This window comes from Leiobunum rupestre, chromosome 1 (assembly GCF_980474605.1).
Source record: "Leiobunum rupestre chromosome 1, qqLeiRupe1.1.hap1, whole genome shotgun sequence".
In the NCBI taxonomy this organism is placed as follows: Eukaryota; Metazoa; Arthropoda; class Arachnida; order Opiliones; family Sclerosomatidae; genus Leiobunum; species Leiobunum rupestre.
In genome coordinates this window covers 16728691-16750701 of record NC_143384.1, presented here as the reverse complement: position 1 = coordinate 16750701, position 22011 = coordinate 16728691, and the positions used below count along the sequence as shown (strand labels likewise).

General features: G+C 34.5%; 2 protein-coding genes across 6 annotated transcripts in view; one reads left to right on the top strand and one right to left on the bottom strand.

The window, feature by feature from the left end:
- Shal (Potassium voltage-gated channel protein Shal) overlaps nucleotides 1-9614 on the top strand; it is a 188496-nt gene extending 178882 nt beyond the window's left edge. For 2 of the 5 annotated variants that reach the window (XM_090175793.1, XM_090175787.1), the window contains 3 exons: nucleotides 490-672; nucleotides 1385-1537; nucleotides 5439-5771. In XM_090175793.1, coding sequence (XP_090031919.1) covers nucleotides 490-672; nucleotides 1385-1537; nucleotides 5439-5765 — 663 coding nt within the window. In that variant the 3' untranslated portion in view covers nucleotides 5766-5771. Of the gene's footprint in view, nucleotides 1-489; nucleotides 673-1384; nucleotides 1538-5438; nucleotides 5772-7194; nucleotides 7475-9096 lie in introns of those variants that run through there. The other 3 variants (XM_090175807.1, XM_090175799.1, XM_090175816.1) reach the window with 3 other exon arrangements.
- A 3497-nt stretch (nucleotides 9615-13111) lies between these two features.
- Nucleotides 13112-21068, bottom strand: LOC149961205 (very long chain fatty acid elongase 4-like). Its single transcript, XM_090175779.1, has 8 exons — nucleotides 21054-21068; nucleotides 20330-20452; nucleotides 19453-19640; nucleotides 19296-19379; nucleotides 18066-18237; nucleotides 17876-18003; nucleotides 15981-16130; nucleotides 13112-15331 (listed from the first exon to the last, which is right to left on the bottom strand). The coding sequence occupies exons 2-8, from the start codon at nucleotides 20427-20429 to the stop codon at nucleotides 15071-15073; spliced, it is 1083 nt and encodes a 360-aa protein (XP_090031905.1). The 5' UTR covers nucleotides 20430-20452; nucleotides 21054-21068; the 3' UTR covers nucleotides 13112-15070.
- Nucleotides 21069-22011: the final 943 nt, after the last annotated feature.

The following is a 22011-nucleotide window of genomic DNA, read 5'->3' as shown; positions in this document are numbered from 1 at the left end:
TTGTTAAATTGTTAAATAGTTTACGAAATTATTATGAATAAGAACTTTGAAAGGCTTATTAACTTATTATTTAGCTAAATTATTACATATTTTACGAATTATTAAGAATATTATTCAATTTATATTTAGTTAAAATATTAAATAGTTTAATAATTATTAAGAATATTATTCAATTTATATTTAGTTAAAATATTAAATAGTTTAATAATTATTAAGAATATAATTAAATAATTATTTAGTTAATATATTAAATATTTTACGAATTATTAAGAATATAATTAAATAATTATTTAGTTAAAATATTAATATTTTACGAATTATTAAGAATAAAAGCTGTGAAGCTTTTTATTAAATTACTATTTAGCTATACGATATTAAATAATTTACGAATTATTAAGAATAGTTATATTAAAAAAGCACAGATGGCACCACTAAATTGTTCCAACAAAGGGACAAAATTTTAATTCTTTTTTCGTTTCATTTTCGCAGAAAGCACGAATGGCCAGAATTCGAATCGCCAAAGCAACGAGCGGAGCGGCTTTCGTGACCAAAAAGAAAGCGGCCGAAGCCCGCATGGCCGCCAGAGAGAGTGGTCAAGAACTAGAGGATCAACCGGACGATATCTTCGAATTGCAACATCACCATTTGCTAAGATGCTTGGAGAAAACTACGGTAAGTTTATTTGCTACCGCGAATAACGAGACTCTGGAATATTTTAGATCTTGCCCCAAAAACGTGGTCCGTCGTGGAATCCTAAAAAGTTCAGATGTTGCCCACTAAATACCCTCGTGGAATCCCAATTAGTTGGAACTTTGCCCACTAAATACCATCGTGGAATCCCAATTAGTTTGTACCTTGCCCACTTAATTCAGTCGGGGAATCCCAAATAGTTTAGACTTTGCCCACTAATTACCATAGTGGAATCCCAAATAGTTTAGACTTTGCCCACTAATTACCATAGTGGAATTCCAAATAGTTTAGACTTTGCCCACTAAATACCATCGTGGAATCCCAAATAGTTTTTACCTTGTCCACTAAATTCAGTCGCGGAATCCCAATTAGTTTGAACTTTGCCCACTCAATACCATCTTGGAATCTCATATAGTTTAGACTTTGCCCACTAAATACCATCGTGGAATTCCAATTAGTTTTTACCTTGTCCACTAAATTCAGTCGCGGAATCCCAAATAGTTTATACTTTGCCCACTGAATACCATCGGGGAATCCCAATTAGTTTGTACCTTGCCCACTAAATTCAATCGCGGAATCCCAATTAGTTTGAACTTTGCCCACTGAATACCATCGTGGAATCCCAAATAGTGTTGTATCTTAGCTAGCGCCTTTTAAGACCTGAAAATCAATGATATATCTTTTGGCATTGCAGGACCGCGAGTTCGTGGAGCTCGAGGTTCCATACAACGGGCAGCCCAACCGGCCGCCTTCAACTCCACCGCTGTCTCCCGCGCCATCTGTGTCTTCTCAGGGTAACAACCTTCTGCAGTCCTGTTGCGGTCGCCGCTGCGGAAAGAAATATCAAGTGAGCCTTTCCGTTCTCCGCGATTTCGAGTCTCCATTCTCTCTCTTCTCTTTTCGTTCCATTGTCTCGAGACTATTGCGTTTTTTTTACGTCACACACTTCCTGTCTGACGTCACAGTTTTTTTGTAGTTCGTCACTAGTCCCATCGCACCTGCACTTTCACTATCAATCATTCCCCCCTCTTAACACTCCTCGTTCGTGGTATTTCTTCATCTGTCAAATGGAAAGATTCTTTTCGGGTATGCTTGACCCGAGGTCGTGATTATAGAATCTATGATATTGAATTGGGAATAATACTGCTAGAATTACAATTACGGTATCGGTTGCCATGGTTACGCGGGACCTGTTCTGAGAAGACTGTACGAAATTAATCTTTATAATTAGGCAGTAGCGCCATCCATATTTTGTAAAGTTATATGGCTAAAAATAAATAATTCTTAGCTAACTCACCGTAACTTGAGTTAAAAAGGATCGTGTTGACAGAATAAAATTATTTTTAAACAACTTCAAAGGTTTGTTTGTTACGAGTAATCATACATTTCAATTTCGCATCAGATTCGCGAAAAAATTCAATTGCAATATAGTTTCCACCACTAGAGACAGATGCCGCCACGGTAGAAAGATAAAGTTGAATAAGTCTCCTTATTGAACGGAATTGGTCCCGCGCCAGCCAAATTTAGTTGTACCTCTATTTATTCCCAACTCAATGATCTATGATTTCATCACGTTAGTGGGTAATAAAGAATATTATTAGCTAGACTAAACTAAAAAAAAAATGTTTTTAGGCGGTTTGAATAATTTATTTTTGAACTAAATTAATATACATTCAGAGTGCCCTATAACTAATGTACATTAGTTTAACTGATATCGGCAGATCTCCGAGTAAAGCCAGAGTTCCTACACAGTACTGATGAGTCAAAAAAGGACGAAACCGGTCAACTGTTGGAAATTTTGACTTTTGATATAACTAAATTATTTGTGGCTACTTGTGCATAAAGAAACTAAATAATTTTTTTTTAAATCAAGGGTATTTATTGTGCTCAGTATTTAAAATTTTACAACCCGATGGTAGTTTCGGCTTGCTTAGGTCATCTTCAGTGGGACAAATATATAGTTTCTCGGTGATTTACACTAGTTTCTCAGTTATTTACACTAGTTTATCAGTTATTTACACTAGTTTCTCAGTGATGTACACTAGTTTCTCAGTTGTTTACACTAGTTTATCACTAATATACACTAGTTTATCAGTAATTTACACTAGTTTATCAGTGAATTACACTAGTTTCTCAGTGATTTTCAATAGTTTCTCGGTGCATTACACTAGTTCCTCAGTGCTTTGCAATAGTTTCTCACTAATCTGCACTAGTGTATCAGTAAGTTACACTAGTTTATCAGTGAATTACACTAGTGTCTCACTAATTTACACTAGTTTATCAGTGAATTACACTAGTTTCTCAGTGATTTTTAATAGTTTCTCAGTGATTTACACTAGTTTCTCAGTGGTTTGCAATAGTTTATCAGTGATTTACACTAGTTTCTCGGTTATTTACACTAGTTTCTCGGTTATTTACACTAGTTTCTCAGTGGTTTGCACTAGTTTATCAGTGATTTACACTAGTTTCTCAGTTATTTACACTAGTTTCTCAGTGGTTTGTACTAGTTTATCAGTGATTTCCCTAAATATATCGTGATTACCTATGATTTATCGTGATGAACTACAACTTCCCACCCTCCTTGATTGCGCATTGGGATAAGCACGTTAGAATCTTTCCATACATTTGAATGAACGTCTGATATTCATAGCAAGAGTATGATACCTTTGTAATGATGTCTAACATTGTAATTTTTTTTCCGTTGAAATCGGTACGATCTATCAGGAAGTTATATATTTATACACTGGGAATGGCTAAGCGTCCGTGGGCACCATGCTGCGAATACTCATTGGCTGAAACAGTATTTAGGCGGTTAAAATAGAGCAAATGACGTATTATGAACCCTTTTTCGTGACAAGGCTTAATTTTAACATAACAGCCCAAAAATTTCGGCTGTAAACCACGCCCGTCTTATGGGAATCATCAGAACCATCGCACTACGCCTTAGAAGAATCCCAGTGTATATATATAATTTCCCTGTTTTTAATATTGGGTAATACGGACGTTTAACCTAGAGGTTTAATATTTCAATCGTTCCTAAGAGGTAAAAAAAACGAATAATAGAACGCGCCATCTATCGGTTATTCAGAGCAACAAAATAAATACACTTTTTAGATTCCCGCGTATGACGCTCCACTGATAGGCTAACTTGTCAATTCCGGGGGTAGCGTTAGATGGATAACTGTCTCAATGGTCGGCAACTTTATTTGACAGCGAAGAGCGAACCTTTTCTCCCTCCGAACTATCGGCTGCTCCAGATAAATGACCCTATTTTCGGCCATTGACAGCTAGTTTCGGCCTTTCAATTGACATTCAATTTTTCAAGCCGTTTTCCAGGCGATTTTATTTCGATTTTTCGGCTCCTGCCTGTTTTGAGAGCTGTTGGCGTGGCGATAGTGGCGCCCTCGGTAACGCCGGAATTTTAACCGATTGTGTCTCCACCTGTCAGGGAAATTTTACTATCCGAGATTTTATTTTTGCACAGCTTATGATAAATCGTAAATTTTTCGTTGCCCGAGTTTAAAAACATCGTATCTCGGTTACGAATTTATTTCGGTTTGATCTCCTCCCATAATGCACTTTCTTAGTTTCATCCGACGGCCAATAGATGTCGCGATATGAAGATAATGAAAATTGACTTATTATTTATTTAATCCTGATGGGGCCACTTAAGTATAGGTCCTACACTAAATCAGAACTCGCGAAAACGATTTTCATTGCTAGACTATACTAGAGGAAATTGAACACAGAAAAACGAAGGGGTTTCTATAGTAACTGAGACAAGTAAAGTAGAACTGATGAAAAAGAAGTTTTATTGTTTGAACAAACGGTATCGTACGGTAAGTATTGGCGCCACTCCAACCCCATTTTTGCTAAACAAGCTGGGCCGTCTACAACGCCACCTAGAGGACAGTACCTAGAAGTATTGTCCAATCCAATATTAACCTAACCAAACCTGCCCTACTATATAAATGTTTAGTTTTGTCCAAACAATTCACCAATTATTTCATCTGTTCTACTTTACTATACTTCTGAATTATAATTATATTTTAAATCAGTCCAAACAATTGAACTCATCTTCATGAGTTCTACTACAGTGTAGATCCTATACCTACCCTCACAAAACTTTTAATTTTCATTTAAAATTAAAATTACGACGTTTTTAAACTCAAGTAACTTTTTTATACCTCTACTTCGGTCTTGATTTTTGCAACATTTTGTTCATTACCGAAACTTACATTTTACGTCATATTTTTGTAGACAATTTTTGCATTTGCAAGTTGAAACTCCATTTTTACAAATAATTTACTGTCGTTTTTGTAACGTCGTGTTTTTTTTGTAATATATGATAAATTTCCCTCACATAACGATATACACAAATTTGTCTTGTATCCTTAAAGTTTGTCGCACCACAATGAAACCCCTCCCACATTTTTTGCATTAATTGTGGCATGAATCCCCGCCCCTCACCCGGTACTGCCCACCACCACCCAACCAGCCCCCGTTTTCAAGTTTCTACCAGAAATTTATTTAAGAAAATTTAAAAAAAAAAAGAACCGATGTATCGCACCACAATGCACATCGTCGCACATCGTAATGTTATTTTGCGCTTCTTTCTTTGTCTTTTGTTTTGGTTATCGTTTATCCCTCGGCCCTCCCCTTTTTCCGACCGGGTTATTGAACTCCTCCCTTCCGAAACGCCCGCCTTATTTCCATTGGTCCCTCCCATCCCCAATGGCAAAAAACAGCACACTAGTACGGCAGTATCCGAACAGGAGGAGGAGCTAAACGACATCCAGGTTCGCATGCCCAATAGGACGCCGTCGTCGGGGGCGGGCATGGCCGACGTTCACGCCCACCACCACAACATCAGTCGCTCCAGTCTCCACAACCCGGCGCCCATCGTCAGTTCGATGGCCACGCCCCCTATGGGCGGCAGCGTCGTGACGACGACCGTGGTGACGCTACCCAATCCCAACTCGTCTGAGCAAGAAGGCAATATGTCCGTCAGCACAGCGACACCGTCTCCAGGAAATGCTAGTACAGGCCCTATGGTACGAATCTCTACACTATAGTCGACTCACACACAAATATGAGAGAAAAAATTTTCCTTTAAATAAAATCGTTTACCGCGAGGAAACCTAAAAAAAAATTGGAAAACGCAAATATTATTAAAAAAAAATACTAACGGCTTATGAACGATTTCTTTTTAAATATAAGGTTCGATAACTAACGCTGTTTAAGTTTTTTGAAGGTGGAAAAATACCTTTAAATATTTCGCCGACCCTTTAGCGGTTGTAAAGAATGGTTATTTTATATTAATTTAACCAATAATTTAGGTTTCGCTCAAACCTAATTCAAAATAACGAATTTTATGGTATTTCTCGGAAAAAAGTAATATTTTGAGAAATCGAGAATAAATAATTGGACGAACTATAAATGGCCCGCCCTTAACCACGCCCTTAACCACGCCCTTAACCCCCGCCCTCCCGTTTACGAAGAACGCCCCCTTTCTTAAGGAGTTAATCGTCAAGCCCCGCCCCTACGAAATTACGATGAAAAACCTGAAATCTTCCAGTATTAATGCGTAAGAAGTTTAAGAAATATACCAAGAAACGTATGTGCCACTAATATGTGATGTTTAACGTTTTTTTTATTTTTTAATTTTTAATTTTTATTTTTAACTTGCGTCATTTTTAAGGAGATATAATAATGAACTCGTGTTATATCCTTCTTCCCTCGTCAGATGGCGTAACCATAGTGTGCGCAGTGATATAAGGGCATGACCCCTGACCTATTATAACAAAAAGTGATTTTACTAAACAAACAAAAACAAGCGGTTATAAGTGAAAATGTTTTATTAAAAATATAAATATATATATGTGATTTCGTCGCACTATTTCACCGTTTTCTGCAAAAAAAATATTATTCATATTTAATTTTAAAAAATTAACTAAAATTACATAACATAATAATAACGATAATAATAATAATAATATATTAACCACCAGCTCCCGCGTATATCTCATAATTTTTAAACTTAAATTTCGCAAAAAAAATTATAATAATAATAATAATGAAGATTAAAAATATGTATATGGCAGCTATAATTATTTGAGCGCGAAAGGCCTAACGTATTGCAAAAAAAGTCAGGCTAGATGGCAACTAAAACGTGTTCAGAGAAACTTAGGAATAAAAAAAAATAAAATATTTGACCTAGCTATAAACCCCCGTTTGTAATTTAAATATAGATTAAATTTTAAAAGCAACGTCTCTTCCGTTATCGGTTTTTAATATTATTCCACCTTACGTTTCATTTTCTATCATATTATAGTAGTCACATAGTTAAACGTATTAAAATTGGATCTAAATAAAAAATATAAACTTAGAATCTTTTTTAGACAATTAATATATATTTCAAATTTTAAATTATAAAATAATATAAAATAAAATATTTCGTGCCATTAGTATCCTCCAAAAAAAATCAATTTTTTTCTCTTCAAGTTACCAACATTTTTTTAACCAAGAAATCACGCATTCCCGGAGAGGATGGTCAGATCAGGACTTGTAAAAAATGGTGCTGAAGGCGTCGTATAACCCGGATCACACAAAACATACACCTCTAATAATAAATAAAAAAACCACGTTGATATAACGTCGTGAACACACGTTGCAATAACGTTGTTGAAAACACTTAGAGAAAATGATACAAAACACGTTGATTCCAGAAAAACAATAACCGATGTGTGCAAGTCGTTTTTTTGGTTTTTTTTTTGTATAAAAACACGAATTTTTTAACGACATTTTTTGGACTTTTTGGGATAATTTTTTCTCCGTCATAGTTACGTATGAAAAAAAATACCCGGATAAGTAGTGCTTTTTAGGTTCATCTAATTCCAAAAAAAAACGCAATTTTTTTTAGTTTTTACGAATATTAAAAAAATATATATATATATAAAAAACAGATGTGTATAGCGATTTACAAATACTTAGGGAAAAATTTAAACTTAAAAAAATATGAATAAAAATAAATGGTGAGATTTTAAAATGTTCGAGACCGTTTAAGAAAATTCGCTTCGGATTCAAAGAAAAACAGAAAAATTTAGAAAGCGTTTTATGATATTTAAGAAAATATTTAATAAAAAAAACAAATAAAATCACCCCTTGGTCACTAGATGGCGTGGTGATCACGGATATTTTACGTTCCAGATAACCAATATTTTTTGCTCATTAATTATAATTAGTATTTTTGAAGAGACGAACTCTTCACTGCTAATATTAATAATTAATTAATATTATAAATAAGATTTTGGCCCCGCCCCTCGGTACATCCTGGTGAGAGAGATATAGACTTAAGCAATTGGAAATTTATTAAGAAACTAATTAATAATTAATATTCTAAGGATTTCTATCTAAGTACGAATTTTAAATGAAAAATTATTGAATTATTCTTAACACTTTGTGCACTATATTTGACGAAAAGCGAATCACAATAATTTTTCGACAAAAACTGGCAAAAAAATTATCGTTATTATTCAAATAAATACTAGTGTTTATATTTTTTTTTAAATTACGCTGTATAACTATATATATCGAACTATCTTTTTTTCGTCACCAATTGGTTTCCGACGTTATTTTATTATATTGACTGTAATTACGGTTTAACGAAGAGCTTATTAGATATTTATTTTAATTTAATTTAAATTAATTTTTGAACTAATTTTTGTATTAAGTTTTAAAATGTTTTTAAAAATCCATTGAAATCACGTTAAACAGTGTTTCACCACGACACATAACCATTGATACCACAAACACACACACACACATACATACACACTCACACTCGCGTTCATATTGCCTGGCCTTTTTACGCTGCATCGCGTAATGTGAAAATTTTTCGCGTTAAACGTGAACCTTGTTAACTTTTAAGAATAACTGTACGTTGTGAAATTGTGAACTTTTATAGGTTTTTCTGAAAAAGTATAACTGTGGAAACTTAACGTTTCTGGGCACAATATTTCGTTTTCGGAGCCCCTGGGCGGGTCCCTTTATATCTACAGGGTGGTAGAACCAGCATTTTCCCCCTACTCGCGTATTTAGGATTTCGGTATTTTTTAATTACTAAGTGTGCTATTTAGGTAGGTTTTTTACACATTTTATGATTTTCGTTCTCTCCCCCTACTTTTATTACAAAAGTAATCGCTATAAAATTACCGTTATTTACTATTAAAAGTAGTAACGTTGTGCCTGTTCTTAGCCCTGTTTTAAGGTGCGTTCAGTGAAACGGTGGAGTGGCATTTTGTATGCCCACTAACTAACGTTAGTTTCGAATGATTAAAACTTAAGCAAAAGTTATATTATGGAATCGGGTAATTTTCGGTCATCTAATTTTTATTATTATTCCAGTAAATAAAACAAAGATCAGGGCTGCCCACGAAATGCAACCAATGAGAACATTTGCTCAGTTTTGTACGTGGTTAATAAACGGTAATAAAAATGTAAAAAAAATAGGTTACAATATTTAATGAACAAAGAACGAAATTAGTGTTGCTCTTTCCGATACCGTTAATTACAGTGAAGATGTAAAATAACTTAGGAGAGGAGGGGTGAACGGTTCCTTCATTCATTCATTACTTCGGAAAGGTTGCAAACGAATAGAAAAATAAAGAATGTTAAAAATAAATAATAAAAAATATAAGCTGGACGGTTTTTTGCTCTATATATATATATATAAAAAAACAAAACAAAAATCTTATTTATAAATTGCATCTTCTGTGTAAGATAATGAAATTCCGCGAATAAATGCAAAATATGGGTATAAATGAAACATTTTGGAAAATTTGATTTTGGTGTATATGTGTGGAAGATAATACGAAAATTATTAATTATCGTATGAAAGTTTATGTTCACTAATTCACCATACATCGAGGAATAATTGATAGTTAACGATTAATGAATTAACCGCTAATTAATGATTATTAATTAATGTATGTCTACACAATCAGATAAAAACAACAAATTCAATGTAAATACCTGTACTTAGTAAATGAAACAAACTACAAAAAAATACTTCTCCAAGACCTGGAGCGTTGTCTTCTCATGTTTAAAAAAGAACTATTTCAAAGTGATTATACCAGTACCCTACGAAAAAAACCAAATCTCTAATGTTACGCAAAACCCAAATAAAATTGGGGGAAATATATGAAATTTTTTGAAAAGATGTGAAATTTTTTGGGGTACCAATTTTTTGGGGAGACTTGAAAAAAAAAAAGAAAAATATATATACCATTGTAATATATTTTATGCTGCTCAGAAAACACAGATATAGCGTACGGAAAATAATTACGAAAAAATATCGGTAAGAAATTTAATTTTATTTAAAATTAGGAACGTTTTTTCCGAACTTTATTCGTATAGAAATACTAGACGTTCTTTCAAACACAAAATATAGTTTATTGTTTTGAATATTAATGAAACTGTTAAAAGTTATTATTATAGTTATTATTTAGCGACGAAAAATTATTGTTATTAGTGGCTGAAAAGGCGCTATAGTTATTATTATGTTGAAAAATGTTTATTAAATAAACGCCTATATGAAAAAAACCTTGGAGAAACATTAGTACAAACTATTTGAAATTTTTTATTTTATCTTCCCTTTTCCCCATCCCCGATTTTACTCAAATTTTATTAAAAAAAACGATTATTCTGTTAAAAATAAACTAATAGCGATCAAAGTTTAATTTAATTTCATGTAGATTAATAGCATTGAATTTCATTTAGAATTAAGAGGTTTTTCTGATTATATAAAAAAATAACAGGGAAAAATATTTCAAAAATAGCATATCTGTTTTTCTGTCTAATGAGAACCGATAATATTTAAAAAAAAAAAAAAATCCAATATACGCGAATGACAAATTTTGTTTTATTCGATGGTTAAAAAAACTAAGTGTAATTAGAATGATAATCGTTATAAATCGTTAATAATGCAAACTAAGCGGTTATCGAAGTGAGTTATTCTCACTTCTAGTTAAAAAAAAAATATTTTTTCATCGAATAAAACAAATTTTATTCGTAAAAGACCGTTTTAACCGTTATTAAAAAAATAAAAAACAAAGTAGTCCCTTTAACAGAAAAAAAGTTGACTCCAGCTAAAAAAATACAGTTGCTATATATATTACCAATGTCTGTGATGACTCATATTGATTTATATATAAAACAAATAACTAGAAACAAAAAGAGTTAAAAAATAAATACCAGAGTATTTATTAAAATGAAGACCATTTCATACTCTCTATGTTCAATTCCAAATGAAAATGAATTAAAAAAACGTTACGAACAGGTATAATAATATTTAAGTCAAATATCTAATCATACCTGAATTTCGTTTTAATTCGTTGAAGACAATTTTTTACCACATTTCTTTTTTTTATCATTTTAAAAAATAAAAGAAACAAATTAATTTTCCTCGAGTGTGTAAACAATAATAATACTGGTTTTAGTAACAGAAAAATAAAACTATTAACTATAATAATAGTTTTAACAACCAGTTGAAAACAAGGAACAGTATGTGTTTCGACCGAATCATATATATTTCATTTTCTCTACCATTGAAAAGTGTACAATCTTTGTTTTCTCTAATTATCGATATTTTCGGGTTCTGTTCAATTTTTCTTTACTATTTCTTTGTTACATATTAAGTATTTCACTGGCGGCTCCTACATTATTGTAATAAACTTTTGAACATTTGATTTTTTCGATAATATTTTTAACGGGGAAATTTTAAAATTTCAAGTTTTGTTATAAACTTTAAAATAGTTTATTTTTACGATTTTTTTTTCCCATTTCGGCCCTGTTTTTTTTCTGAAGTCAGAGTTTTTTATTTTTTTTCATGTATCTATTTTAAAACTAATAGTTATTTAATTTAAAACTTTTGTATTTTTTAAGGTTTTTTTATTGGTTTATTACGTAAATGATTTTTCTTCCCCATTCTTAAAAGTGAAATGAGATCTGAAGTCTAGATTGTAGATATCCATCTACAACTTTGGTCGTCTAAAAGGTTTATTTTAGTACGTCTCGAAGATTTATTTTAGTTCGTCTAAAAGATTTATTTAGTACGTACAAAACGATTTATTTGGTACGTCGAAATAAGTTATTTTGGTACGTCTAATTAAGTAATTTTGGTACGTCTAATTAAGTTATTTTGGTACGTCTAAGTTATTTTAGTACGTCTAATCAAGATATTTTAGTACGTCTAAATAAGATATTTTAGTACGTCTAAATAAGTTATTTTAGTACGTCTAAATAAGTTATTTTAGTACATCTAAATAAGTTAATTTGGTACGACTGCCCGCCTAAAAGATTTAATTTCGAACGTCTAAAAGTTCGTCGACTTGGATAATTGTATCAGGTAAGATAAATTTTTTTTAATATTTTCATGTTCAGAGATTTTTATTTTAGTTTTAGAATTAACGATTTTCTTAAAGAGAATATAACATACAACGTGATCTTCAACGAAGAAACTAAAAATTTTCGGTAATACCTCCGCAACAAACCACTAAATAGCGTCAAAAATGCGAAAAGCCAAAGGAGATCGAACAATTTTGACGGCGTCAGAAAGGGGTTATATTCCCTTTAATAGTTATCAAGGCTTAGGTGTATTTTGGCTATTTAAATTTGTATTATTTTGATTAAATTTAGCAAACAAGTGACTATTTGTGTTGGTTTTAATCGAAACAAGATGGAACGTAGTTTTATTTTATCCTAGCGCCTTAACGTGTACATATGAAATCAAACAAGCCGTCTGAGTGGTTGTCGAAACAAAATTTGAAAATGGAGGAAAATAAATTGACGCAATGTTAATCAATCGTTTTTTATTATTGCCTCATCTATTTGTTGACGATTACAATGAGATTCACGCGTTAAAAAGTGTACGCCATTTTTGTTTTATACATCAGAGATATTTTAAATTGTCTTTATAATTATACATTTTTTATCGTGTAAAAAAAACTTCGCTATATCCTAGTATTTATATATAATCTTAAAGTAAGGAAGTACGTACTATTTTTGAGCAACGAAATTGCGATTTATATCCTTAGGCTAACATAGTACGCCGTAGGGTGTTAAACTAACAAGGAGAGTACCCGAGATGTTTATTGCCGATTTAGTTCAAAGTCGGCCGTAATGTAGACCTATATGATATATGAAATTTCCCATTCGATTTGCCATGGCAATCGAAAATGTTTTTGACCACTTACAACCAAAATAAGATTTTTTCCTTATTTTACCCAAAATTTGTTACAAATTTACCCTAAAAATGTTTCAATTTACCCAAACTTGATGAAATTTACCTAAATGTGGTCCAAATTACACATTTCGTGATTTTCAAAAAATTTTCAAAATTTTCGTACCGATAAAATCCCATGCTTTCTTAAATGGATATTTTATTGTTTTAAGTGATCAAAAACATTTTCGGTTGCCATAGCAAATCGAATGGGTAGTGCAACGTCTCCTTTTGGGAAATTTCATATTTCATATAGGTTTACATTACGCCCGACTTTGTACAAAATCGGCAATAAACACCTCGGGTACTCTCCTTGTAAGTGTAATCGATTTAAGTAAATGTAATCGATTAAACCTTAAAACCACCTAAGAGTTATACAACCTAAGAACAAAATCTATAATCAATGAACTTAATCGAACAATGATCGATTTATTCGATTTCTTCTCGTATCGATAATAATTTTAATCGATTAAATATAGATTAATCGGAAAAATATCAGCCCCGATGGCATTTTGGAAAATTTTACGACGTAAGATTTGTAATTAGCTTTTTGCAAGTTGCAACAGCGCCACCCAACGGCCAACGGGAACGCGTTGGATTCCAGTGGTTTTCCCGCCTGCAACTAGGTGGCTCTACTATAGTAACAAATGGCTAATTACTGTCGTTCAGTAAGTAAATCGGAGCTATTAGTGAAGTAGTTATAATTAACCTTACTTTAAAGCTAGTAATTAAGAAATTGTTTGCAATTTTTTCATAGAGTTAGATTAATTGTATTTTACAGAGTATAGAGGCCAAATTATTTAGCTTATTTCTACTGCAAAGTCGGGGTTTTTAAATCTCAATTTGCACTTCTACATTTTATAGAAAAATTTGTAGCGTTTAGTTGCAGCCCTTTTTGTTTGGGTGGGGGTAATCCAAAATGGAACTTAAAGGATTTTAGGTGCTTTTCCAAATTCTCTAAGAATTTCTACTATAACCTATTAAAAGTTATGTGCAAATAAGTACCTAAAATGTTTAGCATTTTGTAATTTTTTTTATCCTAGCACATTTTCGTACGCGACTCGCCTAGCTTATGAAATAGTACTTGTAGTAGCCGCTGCCGTAAACGGCGTAACATCGCGTTTCTTAAGTTTTTATTACCGGTACAAAACTTTATTTTGGTTTAGGATTTTTATATAAACGTAAATCCAGAGTTAGATTAAATATTCGTTATATTTGGGTTTTATTTCGACGCTAAAAATGGCGTAACGCTGGGAAAATAATAATTTATTTATGAAACAAATTATGAGGAGGATATAGTTTCATTTTAATTCAAAAAAAGCAAAATATCATCAAAGGGTAATTATAAGGGCATTTCACTATTGGGGGTCAAAAAGGGGAACTATACATATATATACAAAAGGGGGGTGCATAATAACAATAAACGTAAAACAATAGGTTTTTTGGGGTATAATAATAAAATATATATAACAAAGGCCTCCGTACAAGCACTTATTTCTAATTAGATTGAGATTTCAATTGAATCCAATTTAGTTCTGTTTTTAAATCGGGAACGCAACGCCATCTGGTTTCGAACTATTTGTACTATAAATGAATTAGGAAATCCATATAAATAACACGTTAGCCTCACTCGTCTCCAGATGGCGCTCACGTATCAAGGAATATTTTACGATTACTATATGAAAAATATAAGTTTAACAATTTTACTAATTTTAATATTCGAGAAATTCGGTTTTCACGAATTGAAAAGCTATTTTTACGACAAGTATTTTTTTAACGTATTCGCGGCCGTCTATATGACGTCATCTACGCGATATATGACGTCACACTTATCGATTAAATGTTTTTTCTCATTCGGTTAACCGTTAAAATTGAACATTACTAAAAAGTTTTTTAACGTAGTCCTAAAAAAACTTTTTTTGTCATCGGAATTTTTTTCTCGAAGACGAAATTAAAATGTATTTTTTTTTCGATTTAGGTAATTAGAAGAACCCAAAAGGTTTTATTGGAAGCATTTTTTTTATCGTACTTTGTGTTTTATCTTGTTATTGGGAACCGCAAATTTTTTGTTATTTTGTCGCGTTTAATAATAAATCATTCTTAATCGGACGGGTAACAGCCGTCGGATAAACTGTGGCTTTTGGAGATCCCGTTCCGTAACCGGACGGGCTCGATCACGTGACCGTTTTTGTATCCGTTTATGACGTTGCCATTAATTTCGTCGATGTACTCCTTCTTGCCGTTGCCGTTCACCGTCACCTTGCCGTTCTGTTCCACTAGCCCGTTCTTCTTTGCGAAGCCGTTCTTGACAACTCCATTCGTGGCCTCGCCGGCTTTCACGGCCGCCTTGCGTTGTCCAGTCTAGATTCACGATTTATAATTTGAGTAATAATATTTTAATTAGTTTGATTCAATAGAGCTTGGAAAATAGTATGGATTTGCAATTTGAATCATTTTGCTATCTCTATTCAACGTCGAGTTATAACGATTTGAATATTAATCTGGCGCCAAAATGGTGGCTCTCACGCGTCTCGGTTTGGCGCCAAAACGGCGTCTCTCACGCGTCGCGCTTTGGCGCCAAAACGGCGTCTCTCACGCGTCGCGCTTTGGCGCCAAAACGGCGTCTCTCACGCGTCGCGCTTTGGCGCCAAAACGGCGTCTCTCACGCGTCGCGGTTTGGCGCCAAAACGGCGTCTCTCACGCGTCGCGGTTTGGCGCCAAAACGGCGTCTCTCACGCGTCGCGGTTTGGCGCCAAAACGGCGTCTCTCACGCGTCGCGGTTTGGCGCCAAAACGGCGTCTCTCACGCGTCGCGGTTTGGCGCCAAAACGGCGTCTCTCACGCGTCGCGGTTTGGCGCCAAAACGGCGTCTCTCACGCGTCGCGGTTTGGCGCCAAAACGGCGTGTTACATTCAGAAATAAGGTTCCAATTGCAAATGCTATTTATTTCTATCGATAACGGTACTTTTGTCGTGGGAAATAATCGATTGGAAGTGTGGGCGGGGGCTTACCTTTTTGATGTAAGCGTGTAAGTAAAAGTTTCCGAAAAGGAAGATGAATGAGACGGCGTATGTCACGAAAGCCCACTGCATCCACAATGTGAATTTGCACCCGCTGTAGAGAGTGACCGTTCCGCACGTCAGAGCCACGATGAACTGAATCTGGAATCACAAGGGTTATGACAGTTATTTAGGTTTTTAAATATTGCCAGGTGCGCCCGCAGAAAGTTTTCAAAGGGGGGTCAATCTTCATACTTAGTCAAAAGGGGGAAGGAACTTCATTGGTGCATTTATAGCTCATAAAAGGGGGTATTTTCAGTGGCGTAGCTGAGAACTAAGGCCCCCCCCCTGTAAAAATCTCAATGGGGCCACGCCACTGGGCATTTGCCCCGTTTGCCCCCCCCCCCCCTTGCGGGCGCCCATGGATGCCGCCTTTTTGAACTGTATTAAAAATACTATTAAAGTTTGGTATTTTGAAGCTTCTTATATTATAGCGTATTATAGATTATTTTCCAAAATATTCTAATTTATAAAACTAAATATCAGATATCGTTACTTCACTGTATACAATAATTTCTTTAAAATTTCGAAAAAAATACATTTAATAATCTACCTGTTTAAAATATGGCCAAACCTAAATGATCAGCTCTAATTGAGGTCTTAGCTTTTTTTTAAATACAGCAATATTATAGATTTTTTTAAATTGCCAGCTTAAAAGCAAATTCTTGGATATAGCTAAGGTAACCTAGGTTAAGATAGTATTTTTTTTTAAATAGTTATATTCTAAATGTACTTTTTACCTTATCAATAAGATATGTATTAATTTTATGTATACTAGGGTTTTTTTTTAATTTAATAAGTAAATGAGTAAGATTCTACACTCCAATCTACTTGTGGAGGTTAACGGTAATAGTAAGTTGTCTCGCGTGGCATGAACTGCTTTCTACCACCCTCTTCCGCATTGTAATTGATGGCATTCAAAGTCGCCCTATGATTGGGACCTAAGGTGGCGATTATTTTTTTTTAATATTGCCAATTCTTGTAGTCCCGTCTTGGTCCACCCATTGCTGCACCTTCTGCTGGGTTGAGTGGCTTGCGTCTAAGGCGCGACCATCAGTAGTAGGGTTCTGCTACCCATGCTGGCTTTGTCACCTGTCCGGGCTTGGGGACGCTGGCGTAGGGCACTATGATGATAGGCCTCCGGTGGTATGGTCTTTGTTACTAGGTACACCGGGCTATAAATTCTGACACACAGTCCCGTCATACTCGAAAGGGGAAAATAACTCTAGTAGAAGCTTGTAGGAACATGGAAAGAATTATCCTAAATCACCATCTATGATCTCTGCTAACAAGGAGACATCCCGAAGTGTAACCCAGCGATTTTGTTCAAACTCGGGGGATTGGTAGACGTTCATGTATGATGAAAAATCCTAAAGGGAATTTATTCAATGGGCAACCGTTTTGCCATGGCAACGAAAAATGTTTTTGACAACAAAAAATTGAAATTTTCCCATTGAAAATAACATGGGATTCTGACCGATTCCTGGTACCCCCCCTGTGAAAAATCTTAACAAATTTAAAAATTTAGAAAATGCCAAAAGTAGAAAAAATAGATAAAAATCAATTTTAGGTCAAAATACCATGTTATTCTCAATGGAAAAATTAATATTTTGTGTTGTCAAAAACATTTTTCGTTGCCATGGCAAAACGGTTGCCCATTGAATAAATTCCCTTTAGTATTTTTCATGATTCATGAACGTCTACCAATCCCCCGAGTTTGAAAAAAATCGGTGTGTTACACTTCGGGATGTCTCCTGGTAAGTGAAGGTGATTGGCGGACATGGTTAGTGGGCCCATGGTGGCTACTTTAGGAGTGAAACATAGATGGTTTTAGAAAATTAACTTGCCAATTGTATGACTGTGATGTACTTTTTCCACCACAAGTACTTTTGAACTTTGGGTCCGAGTGCGGAAAGGCCGTAGTACAGGTACATCAACACGTGGACGTAGCAGTTGACAATTGCACCGGGCGCGGCTTATAACGAAAAGGAAAGGTCATTAGTATGGAATTGGGAGTAAAAATGGTAGCGGACTGACCGGATCCTCCGGGCACCCATTTGGCGCCGATCCACCACAGGCCGAACATGGTCGAGTGGTGGTAGACGTGCAAGAAGGACAGCTGGTTGTCCTTCTTGCGCAAAATGAAGAAGAAAGTATCCATGAACTCCACCAATTTCGAGAAATAGTACCACCAGAGAGCGTGCGCGATCTGCAAAAACACGTTGCGCTTAGACATTCAATATTAAATCATTAAACGCTGTCCGTGAATCTTGTCACACGTACGTGGCCAACCTGTTTTTCTTTACAGCGATAATAGTGTGAATTACAAATGTACACGTACAGAGCGAACTTGTTTTCTATTCAATAACTGGCTTGCCACGTTCGTATGAGGGTTCCATATTGGTACAACCATAAGTAACGTAATAACAATAAGTATGACAATTAACCAGGGTTCGTACACGACCTGGAAAACTTGGAAAAGTCAGGGAATTTTAAAATGTTTCCAAAAGGTCAGGGAAAAGTCAGGGAATTTGAAAATGATTCCCAATGGTCAGGGAATAGTCAGGGAAATTTATAATGGTCCAAAATAGTAAGGGAATTTTAAAATGACCCCAAAAACAAATCCGGCCAATAAATGTTTTAAAAATGTATTAAAAATACATAATTAACAATTTTTCAAGATTTTACCTCAAAACATAAATTTATTCTACAAAAATGGTCAGGGAAATTTGGCAATTTAGTCAGGGAAAACCTGGAAATGTCAGGGAATTTAATACCGGAAATTTTGTACGAACCCTGTTAACGAGATTTACAACTAAACTGATTTTCATAGTTATTGCGTGATCAAGATGTTTTCTCAGAACAGAGCCCTCTAGTGTCTAAAATACGCGAGACTTCCGCTAAGCCAAAATATCAGGTTTCCGATAGATAGGCGGAATATTAGGCTAAAATGATAAAAATTAAAGAAGTTTTTCTCGGCGCCACGAGCTTTTTTTTTATCACGCGTGATTCGCACACGGGCTTTGAAACAAAGCCAAAGCCCCTCGCGACTCCAGCACGTGCTCTCCGATATTAGGCTTAAATTTTCATCAAAAAGTAGTCATCCAAAACAGTAAGTCGCGAGTCCAAGTCACAGCTTGAAGAGAGCATCAGCGCCGGAAAATGGTTCGGGTAGAAAATTAGCATTACAGCAATAGGAAGTGTCATACTTATTGTTATTATGTTACTTATGGTACAATTCTATTTGATTATAAGTTTCCACATTACCCTGAGTTCGTAATAGTTATCACCCGTGTCGACTAACTGGCAGAACCAATTGTAATTGAGCTGGTAAAAAGCGCAGTACAAAAGCTAGATTTTGATGGAAGATATTGGAATAGTTATTATTTAACCCTTGGATGGAAGTATACGCGATTGTACTCGCCTCTGTGGCAATGTAGAAGTTGAGGGCCATGATGCCGAGGTTGTAGACTATGAGGGGGTATTTGACGTTGAAAGGTTTCCTGTTCTGCATATAGATTGGACCCCATTTGACGATTGTCAGGTATATCGAGACTAAGATCATCGTCGGAATCGGCGATGACATCAACAGCCATTTGCTCGATCGAGGATCTGAAACACGCAACAGGGTTCACAGGGATTAACTACACTGGACTATCAACAGATATGAAATCACCGATGGTTGAAATATAATACAAAACGTCAACTTTCTTAAAAAAGCCGCTACTAAAGCTTTAATTACAAAAGGCTAATACCTTAGGCCTAAGTCATCGAGCGACTTTTAAAGCCATTAATTCAGGTGGCCGGGTTACAATTCGTAGGAGGGTGGTGGCCAACCCTTCATGCCACGTGAGCCAACAGCCCTCTATACTCACTATTACTATAATATGCTAGGCTAATACCCAAGGCACCACATTAGGCCTAAGTCATCAAGCAACTTTTAATGCCATTAATTCAGGTGGCCGGGTTACTATGCGGAGGAGGGTGGTGGCAAGCCCTTCATGCCACGCGAGCCAACAGCTCCCTACACTCACTATTAAATCCAGATTTAAATTTTAGTTTACGTTAACGCTACACCCAAATTTTAAATTATTGTCAAGAAGAATAGGTATTAAATTTAAAATTAAATTAAAATTACAAACACTAAAACTACGCTTAATTTAATTAGTGTGGAATTAACCTCAAAATATTTCGTGATGTTTCTAAAACAGGTATAATATTTCAGCCGCTTTAAATATCTACATATTTTCCAATTAATTTTTCTAACAATTAAAATAAATTAATAATGATTAAGTACTTACCTGCCCATTGCAGGGAATAAAGGTATCTGTTATACCAATGTATAATGTAATCGTCAATAATTGGTACTCCAATACTGATATATTGCTCGGTTACTGACATATTGTTTGGCTTGATATCACAACCTATTCGGGAAGATTTCGAAAGTCAATATACGAAACAGCACCGTGTACACTAAATTCTATAACCAATATGCAAATTTCGTTTGGAAAGTCGAATGACTATAACTTTTTTTTTAACCACCACTATGAAATAAACCATTCCACAAAAAAACGGAAAATATTAAAAAAATATCACTCTGATCTCTAACTAAAATTAATTGACCTGTTACATGGGTCCAAAAAATCGCTTAATTAAATCACCAAAAAAACCTTTTTAAATTACCGAGTACGAAATTGTCCAAAACGCGTACGTATAAAAAAGTCTACATCGTGTAATAATTTTTGGCGTACGCGTGCGGCGTTACGCTCAAAGTACTTTATCTGTCGGTTGGTTAGTCTAGCGTAGCCTCTCATTTATATTAATTTCGGTATCGCGTTTCTTTATTTGGAATCTCATTTCAAAGGGAAACGGGTATTTGTCCTCGTTCAACTTCACTACCAGCTGAGTCGTATCTTAAGATGCTTCAGATATACGCGTAAAGAGGAGCTTAATTGTTTTAAACGACCATTGTTTAAAAGTTAATGAGTATTTATGGGTTAAACGTTGAGATCCGTGATTGCTTACCGTTAATAGTACATGACGATTTTTGTTACTTTTTGCATCAGCCATCGATAAGATATTTTCATTTTGTGCCGGTGAGGGTTGGGTTCGATGTTTCTGATTTGGTATCTCAACTTTAATGGGTCCACTTTTTATTGCGGTTTGTCGTAGATGGGATGGTATCGTATCAAAAGTAAATAGGTGGAGAAAGTCTGCGATTTGGGTCGGCTAGCTTGTCGAGCTATTTGAGGGGTAAATATTTTTTAAGGTTTCAATACTTATTTACAGGGATTTTATAAAAATATGAACTCCGAAGCTATAAAAAGAAGCTCGCTTCATTTTTAGGTAAAAAGTAGTTCACTTCCTATTAAGGTAAATAGTAGTTCGCTTCCTATTAAGGTAAATAGTAGTTCGCTTCCTATTAAGGTAAATAGTAGTTCGCTTCCTATTAAGGTAAATAGTAGTTCGCTTGTTTTTAAAGTAAGACATAGTTCGCTTTCTTTAAGGTAAAACGTAGTTCGCTTTCTTTAAGGTAAAACGTAGTTCACTTTCTTTAAGATAAAACGTAGTTAGCTTGTTTTTAAAGTAAGACATAGTTCGCTTTCTTTAAGGTAAAACGTAGTTCGCTTTCTTTAAGGTAAAACGTAGTTCGCTTTCTTTAAGATAAAACGTAGTTCGCTTGTTTTTAAAGTAAGACATAGTTCGCTTTCTTTAAGGTAAAACGTAGTTCGCTTTCTTTAAGGTAAAACGTAGTTCACTTTCTTTAAGATAAAACGTAGTTCGCTTGTTTTTAAAGTAAGACATAGTTCGCTTTCTTTAAGGTAAAACGTAGTTCGCTTTCTTTAAGGTAAAACGTAGTTCGCTTTCTTTAAGGTAAAACGTAGTTCGCTTTCTTTAAGGTAAAACGTAGTTCGCTTTGTTTAAGGTAAAACGTAGTTCGCTTTGTTTAAGGTAAAACGTAGTTCGCTTTCTTTAAGGTAAA